General features: G+C 44.0%; 2 protein-coding genes across 3 annotated transcripts in view; one reads left to right on the top strand and one right to left on the bottom strand.

Moving 5' to 3' along the window:
* Nucleotides 1-27,183, bottom strand: part of SIMC1 (SUMO interacting motifs containing 1) — a 345,516-nt gene that overhangs the window by 279,561 nt on the left and 38,772 nt on the right. For both annotated transcript variants that reach the window (XM_085618268.1, XM_085618267.1), the window contains exon 2: nt 9,691-10,971. In XM_085618268.1, the coding sequence (XP_085474394.1) occupies nt 9,691-10,971 (1,281 nt within the window). The remainder of the gene's footprint in view (nt 1-9,690; nt 10,972-27,183) is intronic.
* LOC146811227 (uncharacterized) lies at nt 24,648-25,849 on the top strand. The gene is made up of 3 exons (XM_085620377.1): nt 24,648-24,788; nt 24,885-25,112; nt 25,208-25,849. Exons 1-3 carry the CDS (start codon nt 24,648-24,650, stop codon nt 25,847-25,849), a joined length of 1,011 nt encoding a protein of 336 aa, XP_085476503.1.

Below are 27,183 nucleotides of genomic sequence, written 5' to 3'. Positions count from 1 at the left end.
TTGTTTTGTGATATATAGGGGGACACCTGCGATGTTGGTACCAGTCTTGGCGGTCATCTGAGGAAACCTACCAAACCCAGGCTTTTCGAAAAACTAGACAAATGGGAGAGTCCAGAGAAGTGTTGCTTGCATTGATCCCCCAACAATTATTTTTACCCAGAATCCCCTGCAAGCCTCAAATTTACTAAAAAGTCACACTTTTGTTACATTTCTGTGCCGGAAAGTTGTGAGATCACAGCCTAAAAACATATTTAATTTTTTTTTTTTTTTTCTTTTTTAAACTGCCCTTTTGGCCGCACTGTTGTTCCCCCTTCAGTTTTTTATTTATACGTTTTTCGGCGGACTGCTTTGGGTACCCCACGCAAGTGAGGTATATTTTTTTATCAGTAGACCCAGGGGAACGCTGGGTGGTGGGAAATTTGTGACAGTGTGGTGATCCCACAACTTTCCCACACAGAAACGTAATGCAAGTGCGATTTTATTTAGTTAAATTTGAAGTTTGCAGGAGATTCTGGATAATAATACACAGGGGATCCACAAAAGCCACACCGCCATCCATACACACTGCCAGCCAAGCGCCATCCATGCACACCACCAGCCCAGCAACAGTCCATGCATACCGCCAGCCAAGCAACAGTCCATGTACACTGCCAGCCAAGCGACAGTCCACGCACACCGCCAGCCAAGCGACAGTCCACACACACCGCCAGCCAAGCGACATCCACGCACACCGCCAGCCAAGTGACACCACATGCACACCGCCAGCCAAGTGCCATCCATGCACACCGCCAGCCAAGCCCTAGTCCACACACCGCTAGCCAAGCGTAACTCCACACACACCGCCAGCAAAATGCCAGTACACACAACCAGCCAAATGCCAGCACACGCAGACCATAAGTCGAACTCCAGTTGACACACAGAAACGTAGTCTAGTGGTTTTCTGTCCCCCTTGGTGACAGATGAGCCTAAAAATATTGCCGGTGTGTGCCCCAAAAAAAAGGGGGGGGCCTCTCCCTAACATGCCCACAAACACATCCCGGGTGCCTAGTGAGCTTTCTGCCTCCCCCGGGGGAGAAGATCAGGGCTACTGCTTCCATATGCCCCCCCGGGGGGAGGGCAGAAAGACTGTGCCCATTTGTTTTTTGCAGAGGTGGGGGCATTGGCATTCCCGTCTCTGGGCAGATTGCACCTCTACTGTGCCTTAGAAAAAAGAAAATACTCCCTGGTGCCTAGTGGGCTTTCTGGCCCGGGGGGGGGGGGGGGCACAGATTAGGTGCTGGGGAGGGGGTTTTGGGGGAGAAAGACTGTGCCCATTTGCTTTTCTGGGGTGTGCCATTCTGGGCAGCCCCACCAGTATACTAGCTAAAAACAAAAAGGCTGAATTTCCCAAAAACGTTGAGGGAGGGTCAAAAGGCCTTGCCCAAGGGGCCGCTCCCCCCTCCCTGGTGTCTACGGGTGGATGCATGCAAGGGGATTGCCCTCCAACAGCAATCCCCTATGGAAAGATACCATTGCAAAGGGGAGATTCTCCCCTTTCCAATGATACCCGTCCTGTTTGCTTTGCTGACCAAGGGCTGAGATGGCCCCATGAGCACCGAAGCAGTAAATGAGAAATGAACTTTCAATGTAATGACATCAGTGAGCACGGTCGTCATTACATTGAAGAAGAAAAAATGCCTCTGGAGGCTGGGGAAGCTCTTCTCCAGCTGCCCAGGCTGAAAAACAAAAAAGGAAATCCCTCTTCTGTAAACAGCAGAGAGATTTCAGAGTTGTGTGCAGAGGACAGAACAGTTCCGTCCTTAGCACACGAGCACCGTGGCTGAGGACAGAACAGTCAGTCACCGAGGAGGAAGATGACTGAAACCCCTAACCTTCACAGAAGAGCTGCAACCACCGCCATCACTTTTGTGAACACCCAATGGGCACTGGTAAGGCCAAAGGAGAGCAAAGCAAACTGAAAATGCTCTTGTTCTACCGTGAACCGCAGGCAATGACAGTGGGCCAGCAGGACGCTGTATAGAAATATGCTTCCTGAAATTTCAATGCTACCATTCAGTGTCCCGGGCAGACAAGGCCAGAGGCACCAAGAGCATCTTCAATATCTTTTTTTTTTAAGAAGTAGTTGAGAAGGTGCAAGTCTGGCACAGAGCGGAGGCCTCTGTCCTTTCTTTGCACCAGAAAGTAGCAGGAATAGCAACCACAACCTACTTCTGATGTTGACACCCTCTCGATGGATCCTTTGGCCAAAAGAGCCTTTCTTGCTGATGCAGCAGGGTGTGGTGGTCCTCAGTCAGCCAATCTGATGATGTTGGCATGAGCAGCAGGGTTTCTTTGAATGGAGGGGCATAACCGCACTGAACAATCTGGAGCACCCATTTGTCCAAAGATGGACTTCCAGCAGAACAGGTGGTGATTGATACAGCCACCAACCGGTTGCCAGAGACGTTGTGAGGGCCTATTAAAAGGGTTTTCGAGGCTGCGTCTGCCAGAGAGGGAAGTGGACTGGGTATATCTCTGGCCTTGTGTCCCACAAGGCTAGTGGGAGCCGCTCCACAGCCATGAAAGGACTGGTAAATCTGTTGGCTGTGGTAGCCCGGTTGAAATGGACGCAGCTGGTAGTCCCTACCGTAGCCACGGAAGGCAGAATGGGGCTGGTGTAGGGTCAAGGAGAGTCCCAATGACCTGACAGTAGTCCTGCTGTCCTTGAATCTTTAGCGCTGAATCTGCCAAAGAGGCAAGTGCTGTCGTGCTTCGACATCCGATGAGAAGCCAGTTGAACTTGGTCAGGCATGGCTGGGGGGGTGCCCCCAACAAAGCAATCGCTCTACTTAGCGAATCTGTCGGGTCAGTCCGCAGCATATCGTAAACTTTGCTGCATCCTTGCCATCTGCAGTAGACAGGGTTGGAATGACTCGGGCCTTCTCAGAGACCATGAGCAGCACTTATGCAACCGAGTCCCATACTGTGATGGTATAACTACAAAAGAAGCACACAGTGTTCATGGACCTCAGTGCAGGCTGGGTGAAGGGAATACCCAGCGTCTTGGATTCACTATCCGGTGGGGTGGTAGGGAACGATATAATCTCAAAACAGATGTGGATAGCCTGCACACCAAACTTATTACAAAATTTTAAAAAGTAGGACTGATTATTGAAAGGTAAACCTATGTATTTGAAGGTGCTGCCCTGAGTAAACTCTGGCTGGCCCCTGCCAGGTGACCAATATTCACTAATGTCAAACCGGAACTTGTCTGCACCCGAGGACGCACTTTACACATGCCCAGTGGTGGTGTTTAAGAATTCACACAGTTTGTTATGACAAGTAAACAAAGTTGCATCCCAATACTCAAATAATCCAGTGTTCTTCACAAAGTATTCAATGATAGTACAAACAATGTTTTCCAAAGAAAATTGATGACCAAAAAGTTCTTGTAATGTAATATACAAGAAGACAAAGCGATTACATAAATCAAAATCATAAATGCACAAACACAATAATCACAGTTCAAAACACTGTGTTCTTGTTTATTTTCCTTTTCATGTTTTAATTTCTTGATAGCATGAAATGGCATCAAAAACAGTTCCCAATGCATTTAGGTGAAAACACCTTCATCAGGGGGATGCTGCAACAATATATACAATACAATATGTTTGTGATATTCAATAAATGACAAATTGATTGTACTTATAAGCAGTTACAATATCAATTCACAGCGACAATACAAGGAGTTATCAGGCCAAGCCAATAGACAAGTGTGTGACAATGGTGAAGACCAGTGAAAGAAACGGATAATTGACCAATTAAGTGGAAAACATTGTTTGCACTATCATTGAATACTTTGTGAAGAACACTGGATTATTTGAGTATTAGGATGCAACTTTGTTTATTTGTCATAACTAACTGTGTGAATTCTTAAGCACCACTACTGGGCATGTGTAAAGTGCGTCCTCAAGTTCAGACAGGTTCCTGTTTGACATTAGAGGTAGGGAACGTGCCAGGGTTGACTTCGGAAGCGGAGGCCTGGGCGACCAGCTTTCCATGGTAGGGTACTGGGTGTGGAAGCAAGGATGCCCAGGAACAGCGCGGCAGGCGATCGTCCTGTGCACAGGAGCGTCTGCACAAGGCTTGGCCCAGACCAAGCAGGACATCAGTGAGGGCCTCATTAGGGAAGAAGAGGTACCTTTGTCTGCTCGGCCCTGGATCGACATCGGACAAGCTCCATATTGGAGTCAGGAATTCTGATGAAGGTTGCGCTGGGAATGGCGCCACTGGGAAAGACTTCGGAGAATGTAGTAGATTCCCGACTGAAGTCGGTCTGGAGCCAGGAACAAATCCGAAAGGCCTAACTAGGGCAGAGGGCGAACCTTCTGGCAGGACTCTAGTTGGGGCACCTTCCAAATCCATGGGGCCTGAAGGAGCTCCACAGAGGTTGGCTCGTCCAAATAGAAGGCACATGGCCTAATAAAATGCCTTTAATTTGGCGGGCTTGCACCAGCTCTCAGAAATTCTGTGAGGCGTGGAGCAGACCCAGACTAGGGCTCAGTGGGATAAGTGTGGGATTGGGCCTGGACTTGTGGCATTGTTCCTGCAGCTCATCCGATGATTTGTACCAGCGTGGTAAAATCAAAAAACTTCTTGCCCATCTTTTTTTATAGAACTTTCCCAGCAAAGATGTGGACTGCAAAAACCAACCGACGAGAGGGACTACGAGAGCAGGCCCAGGACCATCTCGCGGGCTGGTCATGGAGTGGGCAGGATTTGCCTGGTGTCAAGCAACCAATAGCTTCAAGGCACGATCGAGGACCGCCTTGGGGTTCATCGCTCAGAAGCCTTAACAAGTTTTAGTGTTGTGGCCCATAATTCAGGTTGGGGTCTATCACAGACATCTGCTTGTGACAGTCTCCACAGGATTTAAAACCCACAGGTATTTTAGGAGACATCCCAAAGCATACTGGGAGCTAAAGCTCAAAAGGTTTGACAGAAAGTCAAAAAAGGTAGTCAAGAAATGACTGAGGTCGCCCTTCTGGATCTGCACTAATGGCGTAGAGAGAAAAGAACTCAGCTGGCTGAGGTGGTGCAGAGATGATCGATGCCCCGTACCATCACACAGAGGTGCTGCTCAAGGTTTTTCGGATCCAGTCAGATGCCTGGGGATAATCCAGAGGTAAGGAATCCATGGGCAGAAGTGTCTAACAGATGTCTCTGGACTGGGAGCTTATTAGTGGACAATATATGTCCATCCAAAGAATGGGGAGATTGGTAGGTCGGTGAGCAGTGAGACAGAATTTCTACCAGAAAAGGCAGTATCGAAGGTAAGTAACTTCAGATAGACGGTTCTTAACTAACCTTGTGAATAGATACCAAAGCCAGAAATCATGAAGGACAGATTGGCTGAAGTGCTCATCACACAGAGCCTAGCTATTCAGGTAGTAGAGTTTGTGAACGTGTAGAGAGATGTCCACATAAAGGCCTGGCAGATGCCCGAGACTGGCACAACATACACCACCACAGTGGTAGCAGCTTCTGCTCGACTGGAATGGCTGGACAAGCATTCCAGGAGCTACTTTTTAGTCAGCCCATAGCAGATCTTAATTAAGGCTCCCTGTTTTCCATTTTTACTGAGGTAAGAGGGTTATAAAATAAAGGAATTTAAGTAGAGGCTTAAACAGCAGTAAATATGCACAAGGCTGAAACAGAAATGTATATATTTTCATATAAGTGCATTGATTTATCTTCCTCAGGTGTTTATATTACTGAAACCTGGCAGGCATTCAAGCATGACTCCATATTTATTGGCTAAATAAATGTGGAAATATACCAGTTTCAGCTTGATTTTTTCCACAAAACCCATAATAAATATGGATAACTACAGATAAAGTTGACAACAAATATGGATAAATACAGACGGAAATGTCAAAAAATATAAATACCATAAAACCGGGAGCCCTAATCTTAATGCATAAAATAATCCATCAGGAGGTGGTTGTTTTTTCACTATTTTCCCCTTTTTTACTTCAGAGGAGCCCAGAAAAAGTTGCTTGTCCAATCAATGGTTTCTGGACAGTCTGATGAAGACGGAAACCTAGGGCCCTCCTATGGTCACACTGATGGAGCCTTTCCTTCTTCCTTATATGGGTGAGGACACGCACCATAGAAAGCCAGAAAGGTGATAGTTTGCCCTATGTGGAAGGGCACTACTAACTTTAGCTTTTGTCCGAAAGACCAGCGTGTCCAGAAAGAAGGATGTGTGACAGGCAAGACCTGAAGTTCACTCACCAGACAGAAGTTATGGCAATGATTGCAGTTTTTATCGTCAGCAGATTGAGAAAGCAGATGTGTATGGGATCAAAGTCTGAACACATCAGGTTTGTCAGAACCAAATGAAGGTCCCACTATGGCAATAAAAATGGTATAGGTGGGAGAATGTGGACTAGCCTCTTCAAGAAACGCTTCACAACAGGTGAAAAGAGATGGCTGATCTGAAAAACGCTAAAAGGCAGGGAGGGCCAAAGATAACCCTTAACTGGTTCCACAGCACACCTTGCTGTGCTAATGAATAGCAAAACAGTAGATTGTCAGATAACTTTCACTGTGAAGGCTGAAAATCATGGGAAGAACACTGGACCATAAATTTCCCTTAGCGTCCAGCATATACAGTTTTGGAAAAAGGACACTTGGCTGCCACAATTGCATCAACTACTTTGGGAGGGAGCTCCAATGTCATCAACCGCTGCTGTTCAATCTTCATGCACAGAGGTGGAGGTTGTGTAGATTCGGGTGCTAGACCTAACCCTGCTCTGCAGCAGAAAGGGACAGATGACATGCACATGTCCAGAAGTTCCAGGTAAAACATGCTCCTCTCCCATTTTAGGGCCACTAGGATGACTTGGGCCCAGCGTTCTTAATGTTTTTCAGTACCCCGAGTAGGAGAGGAAGAGGTGGCACGGAAAGAAGGAGTCCTGAGTCCAAGTTGAGGTGAAAGTCATCCCTGAGGGAGAATAGTCTTGGGAACACTCCAATATGAAAACGTTTGGGCACTGCACATTTTTCTGCGGTGATGAATATGTCGAGCCAGGGTTCTCCCCATTGTTGGAAGATGCCCTGTGCAACCTCCAAGTGCAACTGCCATTCGTGATCTGCCTAGGCAACATCGGATAAGTTTGCCCACACTGGTATCTAAAGATCCTGCCAAGTGATGGCAGAAAATGGAGATGCCCAGAGTATTGAGACACTTACACAGACACAGAGCCTCCTGGTACAAATCCAAGAGCCCACACTACCTTTTTATTGAGGTACCATATGGCAGGTGTGGTGTCTGTGATAACCTGTACCAGTTTCCCCTTGTGGGACAGGAGGAACACCTCAAATTTCAAGCAAACTGCAGCAGGTTGATGTGGAAGTGAGTATACATCAGAGACCTATGATCTTCACTTCTCCCATTGAAAATCCCCAAACCAGCAACGATGCACCCGTCACACCGGGTATCACTGAGTTGGGTAGGGAGAGGGGTCTACTGTCAGTCCAATTCCCACCGATCAGCCACCAGTGCAAGTCTTCTGCAGTCTCCTCAGACACCTGGATGGAATCCGACAGGTTCCTTTGGTCCTGGGCCAAACTGGGACTTCAGATTCCACTGCAGAGTCTGCATGTGCCACCTGGTAGGGTACAAAAGCAGGATTCAGGTGGCCTAGGGACCAAGAAGTCTCAGTGCCTCTATGATTGAGATACAGGCCAAGGGCCATAACATTGTGATCAAAGCCTGACTGTCCTGGACTCACTGAAGCGGAGGAAAGGTTTAGAAAAGCCCTAAGAATGCCAACAGATAGATGTGGTTTACAACTGTTTGATACATGAACCAACCTTCAGTTTAGTCATCAAGGTAGGGGGGGGGGAGAAACTGGTATTCCTAAACCCCGCAGTTGGGCTGCAACCCCCATTGTCACCTTTTTGAACACCCGAGATGCAATGGCAAGGCCAAAGAGGAGCATGAAGAACTGAAAGTGCTCCTGCCTACCAGGAACCGCAGATAACGTCTGTGGAACTGCAGTACAGCGTCCTGCAAAGTCAACGCCACAATTAGTGTCCTAGATCCTGGGCAGACAGAACTTGGGCCAGGGTAAGCATCCTTCCAGGAAAAGATTTTCAGAGGGAGAAGATCAAGGATGGGACAAAGGCCTTCATACTCCTTCGGCACCAGGAAATCATAGGAGTAACAGCCAGAATCTCTGATGCAGACAATCGCTCTATGGCTCTTGGCCAAGACCGCCTGCTCTCTTCGGAGTATGAGCAGGTGGTCCGCTAGAAAATTATGTGGTTGGGTAGCATGTCTGAGGGGTGAGACAGGTTGGGAAGAGAATAATCAAGTTCCACAACTTTTAGCACCCATTGGTTAGATGTGATGATCCTCCACCCAGGAAGGTGAAAGGTGATGCAGCCTCCCACTGGGCGATCACGCGCTGCAGATGCGGACTTAAAGTCCTATGTCGGCAATTCCACCTGAAGCGGAGTGACAATTCTTTTATAGAGATAACTGAAGGATAGAGGAACTAAACATGCACATTTTGCGTTTACTGCCTATGAGAAAGGCAGGAGGGTGGCTTATATTTTAATAACAGAATATGGCCACCTTTTCATTAATTTTCTTTCATGAGAACTTCATTAATATCCATAAACACAAAACAGAATAGTGAGCTTAGTTAGCCCTTCCTATACATGGTGAGATATTTGCAAGGAATTTAGCGAGCAAAATATTAATATGGCAATAATACCTCAGATGCATACATTCCCGTACAGCTGAAGAACTATGGAGACAGTTTTGAAGTCAAAATTATTGTGGCAGTGGTTTAATATGTTCCCTTTCTTTTAGGGCTGAGAATGCTACAATGGGAGTTTTGTATTAGTGGGTATATTATATTTTTAAGTTCTCTTCATAATTGAAAAAGAATAAATAAGAAAGAACTGACTAAGAGCCCTCAATGTTGAGGCCCCTTGAGCATAGACTGTGCCTAAAAAACTTTTACCATCAGAAAGCATTTATCCTAGAATTCTTCCCATCCTTAGTATAGACAATTGCCCCAGCGAGGTGAAGCCCTATAGAAAACACTTTCCTCTAGTAGGCTCTAATCCCGAGAACATGATCTTCTGTCTTTCCAACTTTGAGAGGCTGTTTAAGAAAAAATATAACCCTTACATCAGCGAAAAAGTCTTCAGAAAGAAAAAATAGATAGTATAAATGCTGACTAAAAGGAAAACTCTGACAGTTTTATCTTTTAACGTTTTATCTTTTGAAACCATTTTTGATTTCTGGAAGCCATAAATGCTCATTTTTAATAGACAATAAATACAAAGAAAATAAAATTCTGCTTTTACACAGGTAGTGTTTGTGTAGATCAGGTGAGATTGGTCATTCATAAAAAAAATGTTACCAGATATTCCACGTGTGTAGATATTCTAATGTTTACAAATAATAAAAACCCCATGATATAGAACTAGTTTAGTTACAAGCATACAATGTAGGACCATAACAACAACAACTCTAGGTTTAAACTGAAGGTTCAGTGTGTTAAATTTGCTTAAAATGACAGTTTAATCACTACTTTTGTGAGCCATACAAATTCTTATATCCAATAACAAGAGACATGCCACATCACATCACACTTAACATGAAGGATCTCAACCTTAGGAACGTACCTTTAAAGTGTCCTTATCTAGCTTAATTCCCTGGAAGAAAAGGTGCCGTATGGGGAGCTTTCGGAAATATTTGAGTTTGTTCAGCCAAGCCCTGCTGGCTATGACAGGTGCGCAAGTGGTTAGGGGGGCAACACTGGGATCTCTTGTGTGTTCTACACCTTGCCCAGGGGTACTTTGCATAGGCCTCATAAGGGAAGAGTTTACCTCAGAAAGTTCTTGAAGAGTAAAATTGAGGAGGGGGGTTATTGAAGACTCTTTAACCGAAGTGTTTGTCGTGTGTCTACTATTTGAGTCCTCTATGCTGCAGGCAAGGGGAAGGTTTTCCATCGAGAGTTTCTGAGCACTGGAGGGTACAGGAGGGTTTTCCAAGGAATTTTTGCTAGAACAAGATTCTCTGCCGGAGAGTACTGGAATGGATTTGAGGGAAGATTTTCTTTCACAGGAAGACTCCCTGCTGGAGAGGACGGGAAGGTTTTCTAGGGACGATTTGCTATTACAGGAAGTCTCCCTGCTGGAGAGGATTGGAATGTTTTCTGAAATTGATTCACTATCATAGGAGGACTCTTTGCTGGAGAGAATGGACACATTTTCTTCACAGGACTCCTTACTGGAGATACGGAGTGAGTCTCTGAGCGACGGTCTTGTGTCAGGCCAATCAGTGCCGGAGATAAAGGAAAGGTCTTCTAGGGAGTCTTTATCAAATCCACTAAAAACAAGTTGCGAATTGTTAAGAGAGGCAGTCCTGTTAGGCAAGCTTATATTTTCATCGCTACCCTTAAGGATTGTTGGAGAAGTTGTTAAGCTGCTGTTGGAGCAATTGTCTAGAAGATCTGAAAGATACTCCTCTGATGTCCGACGACTCATACCGGAGGAGTGGGTGCTGGTGTGCATCTCATGAGGGTTATTCAAAGAGCCCAGGTCGCTGTTTACAGAAGTACCACTGTCACTCTGCTGGCCTCTACTTTTGTAGCTGTCATTTGAAGAGTTGGATTCAGAAGAATAGGACTCTGATGAAGCGCCATCCTCGAACAAGTCCATCTCAGCAGACCTAGCTGTATGAGCTTCAACTCCAGGCTTAGAGGACCCCATGCTAGTGTTCTCCTCTTTGATGAACAAGCAATCGCTCACAGATGAAGAGGACTCGCATTCAAAGTCCATATTAGTTTCAAAGCTCTTCTGCATATCTTCTATCCCCTCGAGGCTGGTTAGATCAATCACTCCAACATCACTGTGCTTTATGCCACCAAAAATGAAGTCTTCTTCTGTTAAATCAATGCAGTCCTAGAAAAAGAAGTATGAACAATAAACACATATACATTGTAAGGTAAACTGCAAAAGAGCTGTCTATAGGTCCTTAGAAAGAGGGCAATATTTGTTATACCAAGTAAGAAATGTGAACGGGCTTAGCAACATACTGAACATGATCGGGGGGGGGGGGGGGGGGGATCGTCGATGCATCTGCATACTAAACATGAATTGTGAATGGCAGTGCCCACATACTGAACAAAATAATTGGGAGGCGGCAGAATTGAGCATAGCAGAGCTTACAAGAACCCCATGAGCTGAATGAATTGCAGAACAACACGACTCATTCCTGCAACAATGCTTTGAAGTCTATTCTTACTGGCAACTGCAACGTTTCAGATACAATGTTTGTCAGAAGACAGGATATTAGGAAAGAGTATGGTTCGGAAGCACTTTGTAGCCCCTGGAAACTTTGGGGTCATTCGCTGTGATGGGCGGCACAGGAGCCTCAGAGGATTGTTCAACCATAAACTTTGAGAAGTGCATAATATGATAAGCTTCGTAAGACATTTTTTATTTAAAATGTTGTACGTGAAATTTCATTTCACAAGAGTTTAATGTTATAGCTCACCAAAGGCATGTGTATTTTAATGCACTGGAAAATCCAGTATCCTCTATAAGGCTGGGTCTATACTGTCTGTGGGTTTCCTTTACAGTGCAACAACAAAACGGCAGGGTTTCAGAGAGTGGGCCTTTTGTTTGCGACTGAAATGGTGCTCAACTGACACGTGAGCTGTAAACCTGCCCTCTCCAAAGCAAAGCACAACAAATCTTGTTTAGGGACTTTTAGCCTTTGTTGAATAAAGATCAACAATTTCACAACCACATAGTTTACTAAAAGGTTAAATCAAAGTGACAGGGAACCGCAGCAAATACTTGAACTACTCCGGATTCCAAAATTGTGAACCCTATAGTGGAACAAAAGGGGCGTTGTGAATATTGTTTGCTTTCTCGCCTGGATTCAGACTGAACTGATCACTAACGTTTACAAACCAATGGAAGCTTAAAATCGTTTATCTGAAGCCTAGATCATTTTTCTTTTTGGGGCATACATAATTCAGTCTCAAAGGAAGGTTTTCTTGGAGTAAGAGATGGTTTCAAAATAAACATTCAATGGTTATTTACCACAATTTTTAACCAGCAGTCAGAATTCAGGACAAAAAACTGCCTTCATAATCCTTTGGACAAACATTCTGAAAAGATTGTATGTTGGAACAACTACAGTCTAAACAACGACTGCTTAACCACTACTTAGTCTAAACCACGAAGGTTTTAACAACAACTATTTTTTACAACTACTATACGCCTTTACCCAATTAATATATCTACTTTCAAGGTAAGTTTAAAACATACATATATATGTAATGGGTTTGTACGTACCTTAAATTTTGTGGAAAAGGCATGCATGCTAAAGATATAGGTGTTGTAAACATAATATTGATAAGTATTAACACCATCTATTAACACCACCCCCAGCAAGACCCCCTACACTGCCCGAACACCACTGCCCTAAACCCTGAAAAACCACCCCCAGCAAGACCCCCTACACTGCTCGAAAACCACTGCACTACCCTAAATCTACCACCAGCACGACCCTCTACACTACCCTAAACCCTAAAACACTACCACCAGCACGACCCCTACACTACTCAAACACCACTGCACTACCCTAAACCCTAGAAAAGTAACCACCACCCCATGCCCAATCCCCCCTACCTCTCACTCATTTACCATACATACCGTTACAACAAAATTCGTTGTAAAGGCATGCGTGGTAAATGACCATGCGTTCTAAAAAAATACGTAGTAATGACTTCGCGATGTACAACGCATGCGTGGTAATGCATGCATTGTAATGGTATCGCGAAATAAAAAATTTGTTGTACAACGCATGCGTGGTAATGCATGCATTGTAATGGTATCGCGAAGTAAAAAATTTGTTGTAACGGCTGTTTACCGATCGAAGCTGGCCCCTGTTCTTCAGTGAGTCGTTTTGTTGATAACTTAGGAGGAAGGAATGTGTTTTTTTTACCGAAAAGTGCATTCCCGGCTGTTGTATTGTGTTAGTGTCCACGTGGCCTGGTTTCACTTCCGGTGAGAGAGTGGAAGAGTCTGTTTGGATCTAAAGCGGTTCTGCGGTTGGATGGGGCTGGCGACACGTCATCAGAAAACACAGCTAATGGAAAGCGTTGTCCCCGAAGTGTGGAGCAGTGCCATGAGAGGTCAACGAGTGTGTGTCCCACCGCAGTATGACCGTACTGTACCGACCCATGTGCCGCCTCCAGTGTACGGAAGGCAGAAGCGGCATCCATCGCAGGTCCTCTTGAAGACCATTGTAGCACTAATTCTACATTTTGGAACTAGGGCATTTTAACCTTGTTGTTCCTGCCAGATACAAAGAGATGATCCTGATTTAGTCAGTGCCCTCGTTACCTTTTCTGTGGGTAGTGGTGCTGGTCACTTCGCTGCCCCACCAGAGCACACGACTGGGCTCCCCACCTCGTGTTCCATCTGCAGGGCCTCTGCCCTCGGATCACTGGTTTCGGTTTCTGGAGTGGTAACAAACAGTTGCTCCCAAAGGCCTAGCCTGAACACTTAGGTGAATATCCCCTGTGCCAGCATTCTGCAGAAATTCTTTCCTAGCTCTCCCACGTCGACAACGATGTCATAATAGCATGGCTCGGGACACAGTATGACGTCATTTGAGCCATAAGAGGACCTTGTCGGCGTGCTGATGTCAGTGCCACCCATTTTTTCTGTGTCACCGAGGTAAACAGGTGGACCGACACATTTTCACATGTATTCATAGTATACTAAATATATATGTGTTCACTGAAAAAAAACATAGGTTTTACAGACGTTATAGTTAGGAATTAGCATTTAAAAAACCTTAGAAATTCACAGACAAAACCATAGGTTTCAGGGACGTTATAGTTAGTTGGACATTTGACACATAAAACCAGAAAAATTTGCCTGTTATAGTTAGTTGAGCTAACTATAACTCGCGCACCCGCAATGCACTGGTGATGACATCACATATTACATCACTCATGACATGGTCAGTGACATCACTGATGACATCATCCAGTGAATGTGTGTTTCTGTAAAGTTTAAATATTTTTCATATATATCTATCTATGCCAAGGTGTATTGAAGAAAGAGTGAATTTACAAGTCCCTGAATGGATTATTTAGTAGGTGCGTGACTGACTGTATAAGTGAGTGATTGAACATGTGTTACTGAATGTATGAGTTAGTGACTAAACTATGTGAAAGTCTGTATTAGTGTCTCAGTTGGTGTATAAACGGCTCCATAGGTTGGGGAGTAGCTACATGAGTGTCTATATGGGTTATTGATTTGTTGTCTGAGTATCTGTATGGGTGGGTGTGGGGGGTGTGTGCCTGTGCATACATGTCTGAGTGGGTGATTCACTGGTTGTATGGATTAAAAAGTGCATCTGGGAAGGGCTGTATGGGTGAGTTAGTGTGTGTATGGGTGAGTTGGTGAGTGAATGAATGTCTCACTGGTATGTGTGAGTAACTACATATGTTTTATGGCAGTATATGCGAGTGCTGGAGTATATAAATGACTATACGTTAGAGTAAGTTATTTGAAGCGTGGGTGTATAAAAGAGTGTCTGCTTCTATCAGTGATTGTATAAGACAGTAAGTATGTTTTTAGTATCTTCATAAATAAGTGATGTGGTGTACGTATAAATAACAGTTGGTGTGTATAACTGTATACATGAGTAAATGCCTATGTGATTGATTATTTGCATGACTGACTAGGTGTGTGAGTAACTGGTTGAGTGGCGGACTGTGACTGTATGTATAGGTGTATGAGTGCATATTATAGTACTGTATTGATGAGTAACTGCATGTATAAGTGAGTGGATGTGAGTGTAGACCTAGGAAATAGTGGGTGGTATATAGTATCTGGCATTGTTGTGTGTATGGTTTCAAAAATAGTAGTCTGTATTTTAGAGTGCGTGTATCAAAGTTTATATTAGGCCATCAGTGTGTGCATCAGATTATCACGTGGATGATGTCATCAGTGATGTCATTTGAGAGGTCATCAGTGATGTCACTGACCATGTCACGAGTGATTTAATATGCGACGTCATCACCAATGCATTGCGGGCGAGCGAGTTATAGTTAGCTCAACTAACTATAACAGGCAAATTTCTCTAGTTTTATGTAAGTCAAATGTCCAACTAACTATAACGTCCCTGAAACCTATGGTTTTTTCAGTGAAAATATTATATATATATATATATATATATATATATATATATATATACACACACACACACACACACACACACACACACACACACATATATACACACTTTCTTTTTTTTTTTAACATATTTTATTAGATTTTTTTTAGGGCAAGAGCCCAACAAAATCCAAATGAAGATACGTTATGGACAAATTACCAGTCATGGAAATATTAAGGGGTACAATTTGTAGAGATAACAAAAAAAAATAAAAAAATAAAACTGAGCACATACTTTCGCATCCCCCATACTGACTTTAAATGTTATAAATTCCCTTTCCACCCAAAAACCCACACCAAACCCTAAAAATACCCTTGGAATCCCCAAAACTCATACCCACCATAAAATTACCATTGCCACCTAAAAACCCACAGCCACCCAAAACCCTAAAATTACCCTTGCCACCCAAAAACCCACAGTCACCCAAAACCATAAAAATTCCCTTTCCACCCAAAAACTCATACCCACCCTAAACCCTAAATGTACCCTTGCCACTCAAAAACCCATACCCAGCCAAAACCGGATTACCCTTGCCACCCAAAAACCCACACCGAACCTAAAAATACCCTTGCCACCCAAAAGCCCATACTCACCCTAAACCATTAACAATAGACTTGCCAACACATTATATATTACCTACTGGCGGTCGCCAGTAGGTAGTTATAGTTAGGACCTATTATCCATAGGAAATCCGCAACATTCTATTCAGAATAACTTTGGCGCCGGTTGACGAATCTTCACGAAAGTTCCAAAACTCGTGGTCCGCTCCTATCCTGAAAGTCTCGGGGTGATTCGTCAAGCGGGGGTGAGAAAAGAGGGGGGTCCCAAAACATGTTTTCCCCATGCAATTATCCATAGGGACCTTTAGTCGCAGCTACAACCCATTCACTGAAAGAAAACATAGGTTTCAGAGAAGTTATAGTTAGAAATTAGCATTAAAAAAACCTTAGAAATTCACCGAAAAAACCATAGGTTTCAGGGGTGTTCTAGATAGCTGGCCATTTCACTCGTACAAAACCATAGAAATCCCTCCGTTATAGTTAGTTCTGCTAACTATAACTTGCGCGCCCGCAATGCACTGCTGATGATGTCACATATTGCATCATTCATGACATGGTCAGTGACATCACTGATGGCATCTCAAATGACATCACTGATGACATCATCCATGTGACAATCTGATACACCTCATCATACACTAGTATAACCTTTCATCACTTACTGTAAAATACAGAGTACCATATTTGAAACCATTGACACACCAATACCAGTTACTACATACCCACTCACTGATTCCTAAGTCTACACACACAACTATACATTCAACAACCGAATCATTTATACATGCAGTCACTAATTAATAGAACACTATCAAATGCACTTGTACACATATATAGACATTGACACATCAGCAGTCATCTTAGTCGGGTATGCAGTGATCCTACTCACTCATGAAAAAAATTAATCACACTTACATTTACTCACTTACACAATTATCCAACACCTCATTTATTCAAACACATAGTAACTCAGTTAATATGTTTAAAAAAAATCACCATTACAATTATACACTCATGCATATAGTTACTCACAATCACTGACTCTTACACATACTTATTTATATACACCAACTCTCACATACAATGCCTTTCATTTTTTTTACTTTGTTGAAGATGTAAAACTAAAACATATATTCGCTCACCAACACACACATAAATACACTCAGTCACCCAAACAACTGTTTCCACTTGCACTTTTAAACCTATACACCTAGTCAATCAACCATTCACACATCTATGCATAGAGTTACACACACCCCATCCAACCACACACAAACTCAGTGCCCCATACAAATACTCACCCAACTAATCAATAACTAATATACACACTCATGTAGTTAGTGACCAACTGATGCAGCATGTTATATAACAGAGACAGTGCTGCACACATTCACATAGTTTAGTTACTAATCCATGTATTAAGTGAGACACTTTTAATTACTCACTTAAACAGACAGTCAGACAGCTACTAAATCCGCCATCCAGACAGTTCTATATCCACTCAATCTTCAATACAGATTGGTATATATATAATACATATTTACATTTCAAACTAGACCACATTCACTGGATGATGTCACTTCCCATGTCATGAATGATGCAATATGTGACATCAGCAGTGCATTGCGGGCGCGCAAGTTATAGTTAGCAGAACTAACTAGAATGGAGGGATTTCTATGGTTTTGTACGAGTGAAATGGCCAGCTAACTATACCACCCATGAAACCTATAGTTTTTTCTGTGAATATATATATCATTACACGCAATACTTTCCTTTAATACTTACCAAAACACGTACATGTAAATTTAATTTTTTTACTACGAATATGCCTTTAATGCATTTACAACGAAATTCATTATTAAGGCATCCGTGGTAAAGGCATACTCGTAAAAAAAAAAATTTGTTGTAAAAACATTTATGGTAAAGTTGTTCTGCCTTCGTTGTAAAGGCATCTCGTATGTTCAGCCTTCCTTGTAAAGGCTGTTTCCCTTCTGAAAAGGATACAAGCAAACCTTTAGAGCTGGTGGTTCCGGGTGCAGGAATCATTTTTTGCGCCCCCCTCAATGACTTTCTACATGGATTCCCTCACTACCACCTGTCAATAGAGCTTCTCATCTCTCCATAACCCCTGTATCGCATGCATTTAATTTGTTTTATACTGCTACTCATACCAGTGTAGGGTGTCGGAGCACTTTACATCATACATACATTATCCAAGACAAAAATTCATTCATATGTATATCTGTCTATAGAAAATGTGACATAAGACAATAAGGGTTACAAGGTGTATATACAATCAAATCATCCATACGATTAGGCAGTATATTTTAAGAGTGTTTGGTCTGGAGAAGCCTGAACTCAGGACTTAATGTATTACAGTGGTTGGAGTTGGCTTTCTTTTGTATTTTTAGCCCCAACAAACCCTTTTTAAGCAAGTTGTATAATGAAAGACTGTGCAAAAAACAACGTTCTAACCTATACCATGCAGTTTGCATGCAGCTCTTTGATGACAGCTCATAGGTCACTGTGCTATATTAGGATCATAACTTATGAACTGCAATTAACAAAAGGATGCCTGTAACTCACTGTGCTATCCATAGAAAATACAGTTCTTTGATCTGCACTATACACGTTTTTTGCAGCAGGTATATTAACACTCTGTGCTCCCTTATGAGGAGTTTAAACTGCCACTAGACGAAACTATGATCTTTCTCCAGCAGCAGCATAAATCACCTGTGATCTTGCCAATTTTTACAGTTGCCTAAAAATTGCTGGACATACAAGGAACTGTCCAGCAGGTGCTTTTAAAGCATAACACCTCCCCCCAAGATCAGCGTCAGGTGCGGCTGCACCAGTCACGCCGCCCTAAAGCCGTTAATGCTGTGCGAGGAAGAAAGCTTGGAACTAAAATGTTAAGGTTGAGTTTACCTTTCTTGAATAGATTTAATAAAACAATGGGCAAAGGTGAGAGTCAGTGGATTTAAGTGATTCAGTGGCTACAGCATGTACCATATATTTATAGATTTACTGCATTTGTGACAATCTGCAAAATTTGCAGATTTCACCAATGATGTTGACTTGATCTCAAAAGGATAACAATTCGACCAGAGAATGTGCAGCTTAACTTGCATTTTTTATTGTACAATTTGTAAAACATTGCCGCATAATGTGGTCCTCCACACTGCATAATCCTAGTAAGCCCTGGCAAAAAAGCATATCCACTCTAAGTTCTTCATGGCAAAATGTGTGCAGATCCATCTGTGTTTCAACAAAATGGGGAAAGATGTGGGTGCCAAAAGTTCTATTTCCCATTTGAATTCCTATAGGATTCTTTACTCTACATACACAAAAAGAGCTGAATGGAATCCACCAAATTTGGCATGACGATAGACCTTTACTCAAGGAAAGGCCTGTGCTTGGTTTGATGTAAATCTGTTTAGCAGTTTGGTAAATTATCATTTGAAAAGGTCCTTAGTTTGGCATGAAAAGATTTTAGAGATATTTGGAGCGTTAATTTGCAGATACTCTGCGGATTTGCAAATCGACAAAGGACTCATGAATCAATAAAAAAAAAAAAAAAAAGTCACCTAGTGGACTAGGAATCTTTTTATCAAGTTTTCTATTGGGAGTTTACAAATCCGACATCGGTTAAAGAATATAACTCTGATTGGCTGGGTGTCACAGATTCATTTCAGCAACATACACCACTGCCCAACACAGTGCAATGAGTATGTTAGGAAAAAGAATAAAGGCAAAAGGTGGCAGTGTGAACCCAGTGGTGGCTGCCTCAGAATGGGGATGGTAGATTAAAAGAAAAAATATATAACTAACTCAACTTCTCTGCCATGCCGCCATACGCCTCTTCCGCACCTGCACGCCTCTCGTCAATCTGCTGGAAGCACCGGAAGTACCCAGGCTTCCAGACTCTCCCAGCCAACAACGCTGCAGGAGCAGGATTGGTCTGAGCATCCTGTTTGGACGCTCAGGTAGTGCCTATGAGCCTAGGCATGCTCTCCACAGGGCTGTGCAACACAGCCCAATGGAGAACATGCCAAGTGCGCATGACGGTTGGGCCGGCCTAGAGCAGTGCAAACCACTCCTCCCCTGCTTTGGCATCACAGAGACCAGTCCCACCGACTGCCCGTAGAAAAATAAAATGAGAACTTCCTGGTATTATCATTTTTTTTGCACTGCTCAAATAGCAGCGGGGCAACGCTCCTCGCTATAGCGGAGGAGCCACCAATGGGTGAACCTAACTTGAACCCCATCCCAATGTTGGGTGGTGGGGGACCCAGAGGGGCGTCCCCTGGCAATAAAATCATCATCATTAAAATGATTTGTATTGCAGGATTCGATTTCATGCAAGATGTATTCATACAGGACTCTAGGTGGGAGGGGCTTAGGATTCACAAATCCAATGAAAGCAATAAAAGTATTAAGTGCTCTACTATTACTACTTAACTCTACATTGAGGGTGGGAGCATGGCCTGGCTGTAGTGCTGGCCCTACAGCCAATCACACCTTCCCCTGCCCTCATCCCGCCGATGTACATGGCTGAAAGCCCTTAAATACCTGGGTTAGCCGTCCACAGAGCGGTTTGGAGCAAGGCTTGGCCTGGAGGGCTGACCCGGTTGCCAGCGTCTGCTGAGAGTTGGGCACAGGGCCTAACCAAAGACCATAGAAAGCAGGGGTGGCCATCTACAGACATTTGGGCAACGAGCCTAGAAATCATGGGCAGCAGGGGCCGACTGCATGTGGAGGCTCTGGTATAGGGAGGTCAGACCCTGCAGCCAAACCAGATGTGCACAGCTGAACACTGTGCATGGAGGTTGGCTGCTTGCGGACGGTTGTGTGCAGGGAAAGCTTAAATGTGGTATATGATCCACAAACCCCCAAGATTCACTGAAAAAAAACTACTGTTAAAGTTAAGTCATTGTTAGCTTTGGTTATAACACGTGAGGGAAGGCACATGGACAACCGAGGGTGGGCAGAGAGAATCGGGGAGGAACCTGGACAATGGTGGGTAGATGGGAGGGGCTGGGGAAACGCACCGAAAACAGATAGTTGGCGAGAGGGGCTGGGGCAAGCACAAAGAAAATGGAGGGTGGGCTGGGGGCAAGCAGACGAACAATGGAGAGTGGGCAGGAGCAACCACAAGGACAGAGTGAGGGGGGGGGGAAAGGGCTGAGAGCAAGCCCGCAGACAGCAAAGGGTGAGCAGGAGGAGCTGGGACTTTCACACAGCCAATGGAGGATTGGCGAGAGGGCTGGGCAAGCACATGGACAATATCAGTGGACAAAAGGGGCGGGGTAAGTACAACGACAACGGAGGTGGGTGGAGGGATGCGACAAGGACAACAGAATGGGTTGGAGTGAATGGGACACGCACAAGGAGAACAGAGGGCGGGCGGGAGGCATGGGACAAGCACAAGGACAACAAAGAGTGGGCGAGAGCGATGGGACAAGAACACAGATAACGAAGGGTGGGCAGAAGGGGCTAGGGAAAGCACACGGACAATGAGGGGTTGCGCCAGGGGCTGGGGCAAGCGCACAGAAAAGAGAGTGGGAGCATGAGGGACTGGGGAGGAAAACACAGGGATGGGAGAAGTACACATGGGAGACAGCTGAAAAACACACATACTCTTGTGGAGTGCTTAAACAAACAAGCATTGGCATAGCCAATAGGTCTCGCTTTTGGGACCTTATAAGTATCTAGTTAGGCAGCACAATATCCTTGGTGCAACAATATCAACTGTTGCATGGCTAAACACTTATAAGGTCCCAAAGGCGAGACCTATTGGCTATGCCAAAGCTTGTTTTTTAACTGAAGTAAAATAGTGTTCAAAAGTTGCCTAGGCTAACAATCACGGTTTTCTGCAGACCAAAAATGACTTGCAGTTGCTATTTAAATGTGGAGTGGCGAATGTTCAGTATCCAATTTGTAAAACAGTCGCAATTGAGCCAAATCGCGAATCTGATGACAAAAGTGACTTCTGTGAGGCGCAATACGGCACGAATAAGATGACTTGAAACTTGTTGCACGTCGTTTTAATACAGTTCAAAATGGAGCAGAATTGAGCATTGAGCTTTCTGACTGGGATTACGACTTGTAACCTCCAGGTGGAGAAATATTTCCGCAACATGTGCAAACATTTGCGCACATCATATAAAACTGATCCTTGCTGTACAAATCTGTGTCAGTGGACTTTTGGCTTTTTGTGAAAACGAGGGTGGTCTGTTAGGCCAGTGCCGCAGCAAGGCCAGTAAGGCTGCTAAGAGTTATTCTCACCTCTGAAATGCTTGGTAGTTTTTGGAGCAATATGTGCGACGCGCCATCGCCAGTCCGGTGTGCACGTTGTAGCAGTCAGTAAATCAAAAGTGTAAAACGAGTTACGAATAAATTAAATAAAAATAAATACTGCAGCACCACAATTCCAGGTGGAAAACAAGCAACAGAATCATACTGGTATCCACATCACACCTATAACAATGTAAAGAAACGTAGATTGTCTTGTTCCATTTTAGCCCAGCATGTAACGCACCGTGACTGCATCCTCTTCAGCGCGTGCGCCGTTAAAAAAAGAAAAGACGGCAAAAGTTAAAGCAGGGGTGCGCGCGTCGGCAAAATCGCGAGTGGTGCGCGCGCAGCACCGCCAAAAGTAAAAGTAATCACGCTCCAGATGGCGCCTCGGGGGCTGAAAGCTGGCAGCTGTGCACGCTCGCGTGAACGCAAGCTTTAAGCCAGCAAAAGCCAGTGGGTAGCACTTTTGTAACCCACTTAATGTCTCGCAGAGCAGCACATGCATGCGCTGCCTCAGCGAGACCTAAAAAAGCAAGAGCACCTGAAAAAAGAGCAGTGGAAGAACCAAGTAATCTGTTCCTGTTCCAGGGAAGGGAGAAGGGGAGGAGGCCTACAGAAGCTAACGAATAAGAAGCAAGAAAACAAGTGTGACAGTGAAGCCAAACAATCAAAGGTAATGGGCAGCCTTTAAGTCCCATGTAAGGTAAACCAGCATTGACATAGCCAATAGGTCTCGCCTTTGGGACCTTATAAGTATTTAGCCATGCAGAACATTTACTGTTCTTTATTGTGTAAGCTTTGACACTAATAGACATATTATAACACAGCATTGAGAAGTACTTATTTAAAAGTGTTATTTTTGTATAACTGGTAGTCTGAACTCATATCTGCAAGTGCTTCCGTCCCCAATAATGAAGAACTAGACTGAACTATAAAATGCACACAAGAGGCACATATATTAGTAAATCTGTACTTTTAGACTTGTGCGTTTCATCCAGAGATGCAGCGTGCAATACACATTCACTCATCCCAAGAAGCATCGCAAAACTAAAACCTAATGTCACTTTTAGCAAAGATGCTCCAGAGTAGGTAAACAATGTTCTATTTTGGAGTACTAAAATAGAGAGAATGAGGCACGAAATTCTCTGTTTTTCCACATTGAAAAAGTATTAAGCATGGGCCATAGCTAAGAAATGAACAAAAGTGCCCTGGTGATGGCAATTTGATGTTAAAAGGCTGGTTGGGTAATGAAAGTTACCTAGCAAAACCCACCCTTCCCCTTCAGAGGCTACCTTCGACTTCAACTTACATATAGCTGCGAACACCACACATTTATGTTGCACACAGCATCACATTACTAAGCAATGCTAGAACGAAAACCGCCGGTTAAAATCAAAAGCACGAGAAAAGGGAAAAACATAAGCGAATGAAACTGGTCTTGTGTGTAAAATTGGTACTGGACCTCCAGCATATAAAAATGCTCACATCTGTGCTAAATTAACGGTTGTTTAAATAGAGCAGCAGATCGAAACAGAGTGGGGGTTGGCTCCAATACTACATTGGAGGTATTAACATTCCACTTGTTGGGTGTGTACGCGGAGGTAGATAGGGGGCACGAGAGCACACCCTACCTCCACCCTGGTGCAGATAATAAAGTGAACAAAGAGAAGACACATCGCGTAGGAAGACCAACAGGGACGGTGAGTAGTAGGGTGGGATACCAAACATCATGCAAAATTCCTGGCCTTAATTTTTACAGGTCTGGCCGCAAAATCCTGGCCTTAAATTTGACAGTTCTAGTCTTTAAAATGACAAGTCTGGCCGCAAACTGCTGGCCTTAAATAACTCTGGTTTTAAAAGGGGTGACATGTAGGGCTAGTCCTAAAAGTGGCAGGTCTGGCTGCAAAACATGGATAGTTGTTTATATGTTTAAAAGTGCGCAGAAAAGTGCGTGCATGTAGGAGGGAAATGTCTGGGCATGTTTTAAAACTGGGGGGTTGCAGACAGCTGGTGGGTGAACAGCTGCGGAGCAGTCCTGAGGCCACGTGACCGTGTTGTAGAGGTGTACGCCTCTTTTAGGGGTTGTGGTTTCTTAAAATACATATAAGCCTGGGGCAAGAGCCGTGTACAGCAAGCAGACGTTTGAATACGAAAAGGGGTCCACAGCCAAAATGAAGAGATACAACCCGTTCGTGAACAGACCTGTGGTGGATGGCTCGCAGGCAGTTATCAATAGATATTACCGCAGCTTAACACCTCTGGTAATGGACGAGAATGCTCAACAAGAAACACCTAGGGATATGGGCTGCGACGTTACTGGTTTTGGCAGCGGCCTGTGTAGGCCTATGGAAGAACTTAGGCTCAAGGATTACGGATGCAGGATGGGCCCGGTTAAGTTCGACAGCAGCGAAAGTGAGGGCTCGTGTAGTGGCAGTGTGCTTGTTGGCCCCAGTTCAGTGGACATGGAGGAAGATGAAGTTGTAGCACCTCCTAACACACCCGTCTATGAAGACATGGACCTTCAGGAGAAAACGGCTGTTGAGAAGGCCGGTCTGCAGCAGCCTGGGACAAGCGTCGAAGATGTTGGGGCCTCGCAGGACATTAACAACTCGCAAAATTTCAGAGCCGTCGCAGAGGGCCGTGATAATGCAGAGGTTAGTAGGAAAATGTTATGAACCGGTAGTTACAAAAATGATGTCTTTTATTTCTTCAACTAACGTATTGTCATTCTTGCGTCTTTTGACCCCTAGAGAGCAAAACCCACTGGATGCCCCTACTTCATAATGCACTATGGTAAAGAGGCTGTAACCCCTCCTAACACACCCGTCTATGAAGACATGGATCTTCATGAGAATACGGGTGCAGAGAAGGATGGTCTGCAACAGCCTGGTAGAAGCACCGAACATGATGGGTCCACGCAGGACATTAGCGACTCGCAAGATTTCAGAGCCGCCGGAGAGGCCGGTGAAAATGCAGAGGTTAGTAGGAAAATGTTATGAGCAGATAGTTGAAGAAATAAAATACATCATTTTTGGAACTAACGTATTGTCATTCTTGCGTCTTTTGAACCTAGAGAGAAACCCTAAAAAGGCCTGCATCAGAGTGGAGGCATCTGTCAGGGTGGCGACCTGAAAAAGCGAACAATGTAATTTTCAATTGTCTGTGGTGTTCAAAACAAGCTGAAAGTTCCACATGTCAAAACCGTGAGGGCTGCGATAAGTGTGTATGCGGCTCCGACGCGTGTGAAAAGGAAGAGCCTGGAACGACCTACAACGACAGGCATGCAGTTAAGGCTTTCGTCGCGTCGGTGGTACTAAACTGTGTCAAACGTGACTATTACAGCCTTTGTCAAGGTCATCAAATCAAAGATCCTCAGCAGGCGGCGCACGAATGCTTGTGTGAATCATACAGAACAAGAACAATACGATATATTTGTACTTTGCTAGACCCTTACAAGGTGTATAAACTGCTAAGGGTTGTGTATGGGTTGTACAATGAAAAGAAATATGTGCACCCTGATATGTTGAGGATCTTGACAGTGGCACTCAATGAGATCCGATACGCCTTGGACCCGAGCATAAAACTAACCGTTATGCAGGGAATGGACACTGCTTTCAATAGAAGGATGATAGAAAGACTCATATCAAGGCGTATGTGTAATCTATATAAAAAAAATAGACAAGCGGGGGCTTTGGCCCCCCGAAGACTGTTTTAAACAAGGTCGTATGTAACGTTACATGATAGCGTGTATTTAGAACAAACTAGTAGAGTGTTAAACCCAAAAGGGTGACTATGTGTTAAGCCGTACTTACTATGCATAATGTGAAAAGATATGAAACCATTGTCTATGATTTTGCTAACATTCCTTATTTTTTAATAAAATGTTCTTACACAAAACAAGCGTCATTCATTGCATGGTGTGTAACGGCTGATAACATGCAGGGGGGTCTGTTAAGAAAACGTTATTATGATACTAGGGGAGTTGGCAGCTTGTGGAGCGCCAAAGCTCTATATAGAAGGGCTGTGGATGAAAAGGAGTCGGTAAGCAGAGAAGCTGTGAAAACGTGGTTATCAGGCGAGGAGGCATATTCACTCCATAAACCGGCCAGAAGACATTTTAAGAGACGCCCGACAATCGTTAATGCGCAAATAGATTATCAATGGCAAGCGGACATAATAAGTCTTCAAGATCTAGCAAAACATAACAACGGCACTTGTTATATAATAACCGTCATAGATGTGTTGTCCAAGTACGCCTACGCAGAGGCGCTGCGTGATAAAAGTGGGGCTAGCGTCACAGCCGCTTCGATAAGGGGCGTATTCCTCAAAAACTACAAACAGACGCCGGAAAAGAATTCTTAAATAAGGCATTTCAGAAATTATTTAAGCAACACAATGTTCAACATTTTGTAACACACACGGAGGTAAAAGCAGCTGTTGTAGAACGGTTTAACAGAACCTTAAAGTCTAAGATGTGGAGGTATTTTACGTTCCACAACACCTACAGATACGTGGATGTTCTGCAGGCTTTTTTAGCTGTGTATAATGCCAGTTATCATAGGACCATCAAAAGGGCCCCCGAAGATGTAACACCTAGTAATTCGTTAACTGTTTGGAGAAATGTGTATGGTCGTAATTTCGATACAAAGGTGAAGAAGCCTGTTTTTAAAAAAGGTGATCACGTAAGGATTTCAAAATTGAAAGGAGTCTTCACGAAGGGTTACCAACAGACTTTTAGCGATGAAATATTTATATTGGAAAGTGTGGAGCTTAAGGAAGGGCTGTATATTTACAGGTTAAAGGACTATGATGGGGAAACGGTGTCTGGGGTTTTTTTACAAGGAAGAGTTACAAAAAGTGCCAGATGATCCGAACAGGGTGTACAGGGTTGAAAAGGTTCTGAAAAGGAAAAGGTAGCGGGGCTAAGAGCCAGGCATATGTCAAATGGCGGGGATGGCCTGAGAAATTTAACAGTTGGGTGTTGGCCAGTTCCCTGAAGGGTGTGTGAGCTCAAAACAGCTGATACGATGGAGACAAAACCCCTTTATA

The sequence above is a fragment of the Triturus cristatus genome, chromosome 7 (genome assembly GCF_964204655.1).
Source record: "Triturus cristatus chromosome 7, aTriCri1.1, whole genome shotgun sequence".
Taxonomy (NCBI): domain Eukaryota; kingdom Metazoa; phylum Chordata; class Amphibia; order Caudata; family Salamandridae; genus Triturus; species Triturus cristatus.
This window is presented reverse-complemented; position numbering and strand designations above follow the sequence as displayed.

Bases quoted from the DNA above. Each gene is read 5' to 3' on its own strand.
- LOC146811227 (XM_085620377.1), top strand. From the start codon at position 24,648: ATGGACCTTCAGGAGAAAACGGCTGTTGAGAAGGCCGGTCTGCAGCAG. The intron at 24,789-24,884 runs GTTAGTAGGAAA...TTTGACCCCTAG, and splicing joins AGGGCCGTGATAATGCAGAG to AGAGCAAAACCCACTGGATG. The intron at 25,113-25,207 runs GTTAGTAGGAAA...TTTTGAACCTAG, and splicing joins AGGCCGGTGAAAATGCAGAG to AGAGAAACCCTAAAAAGGCC.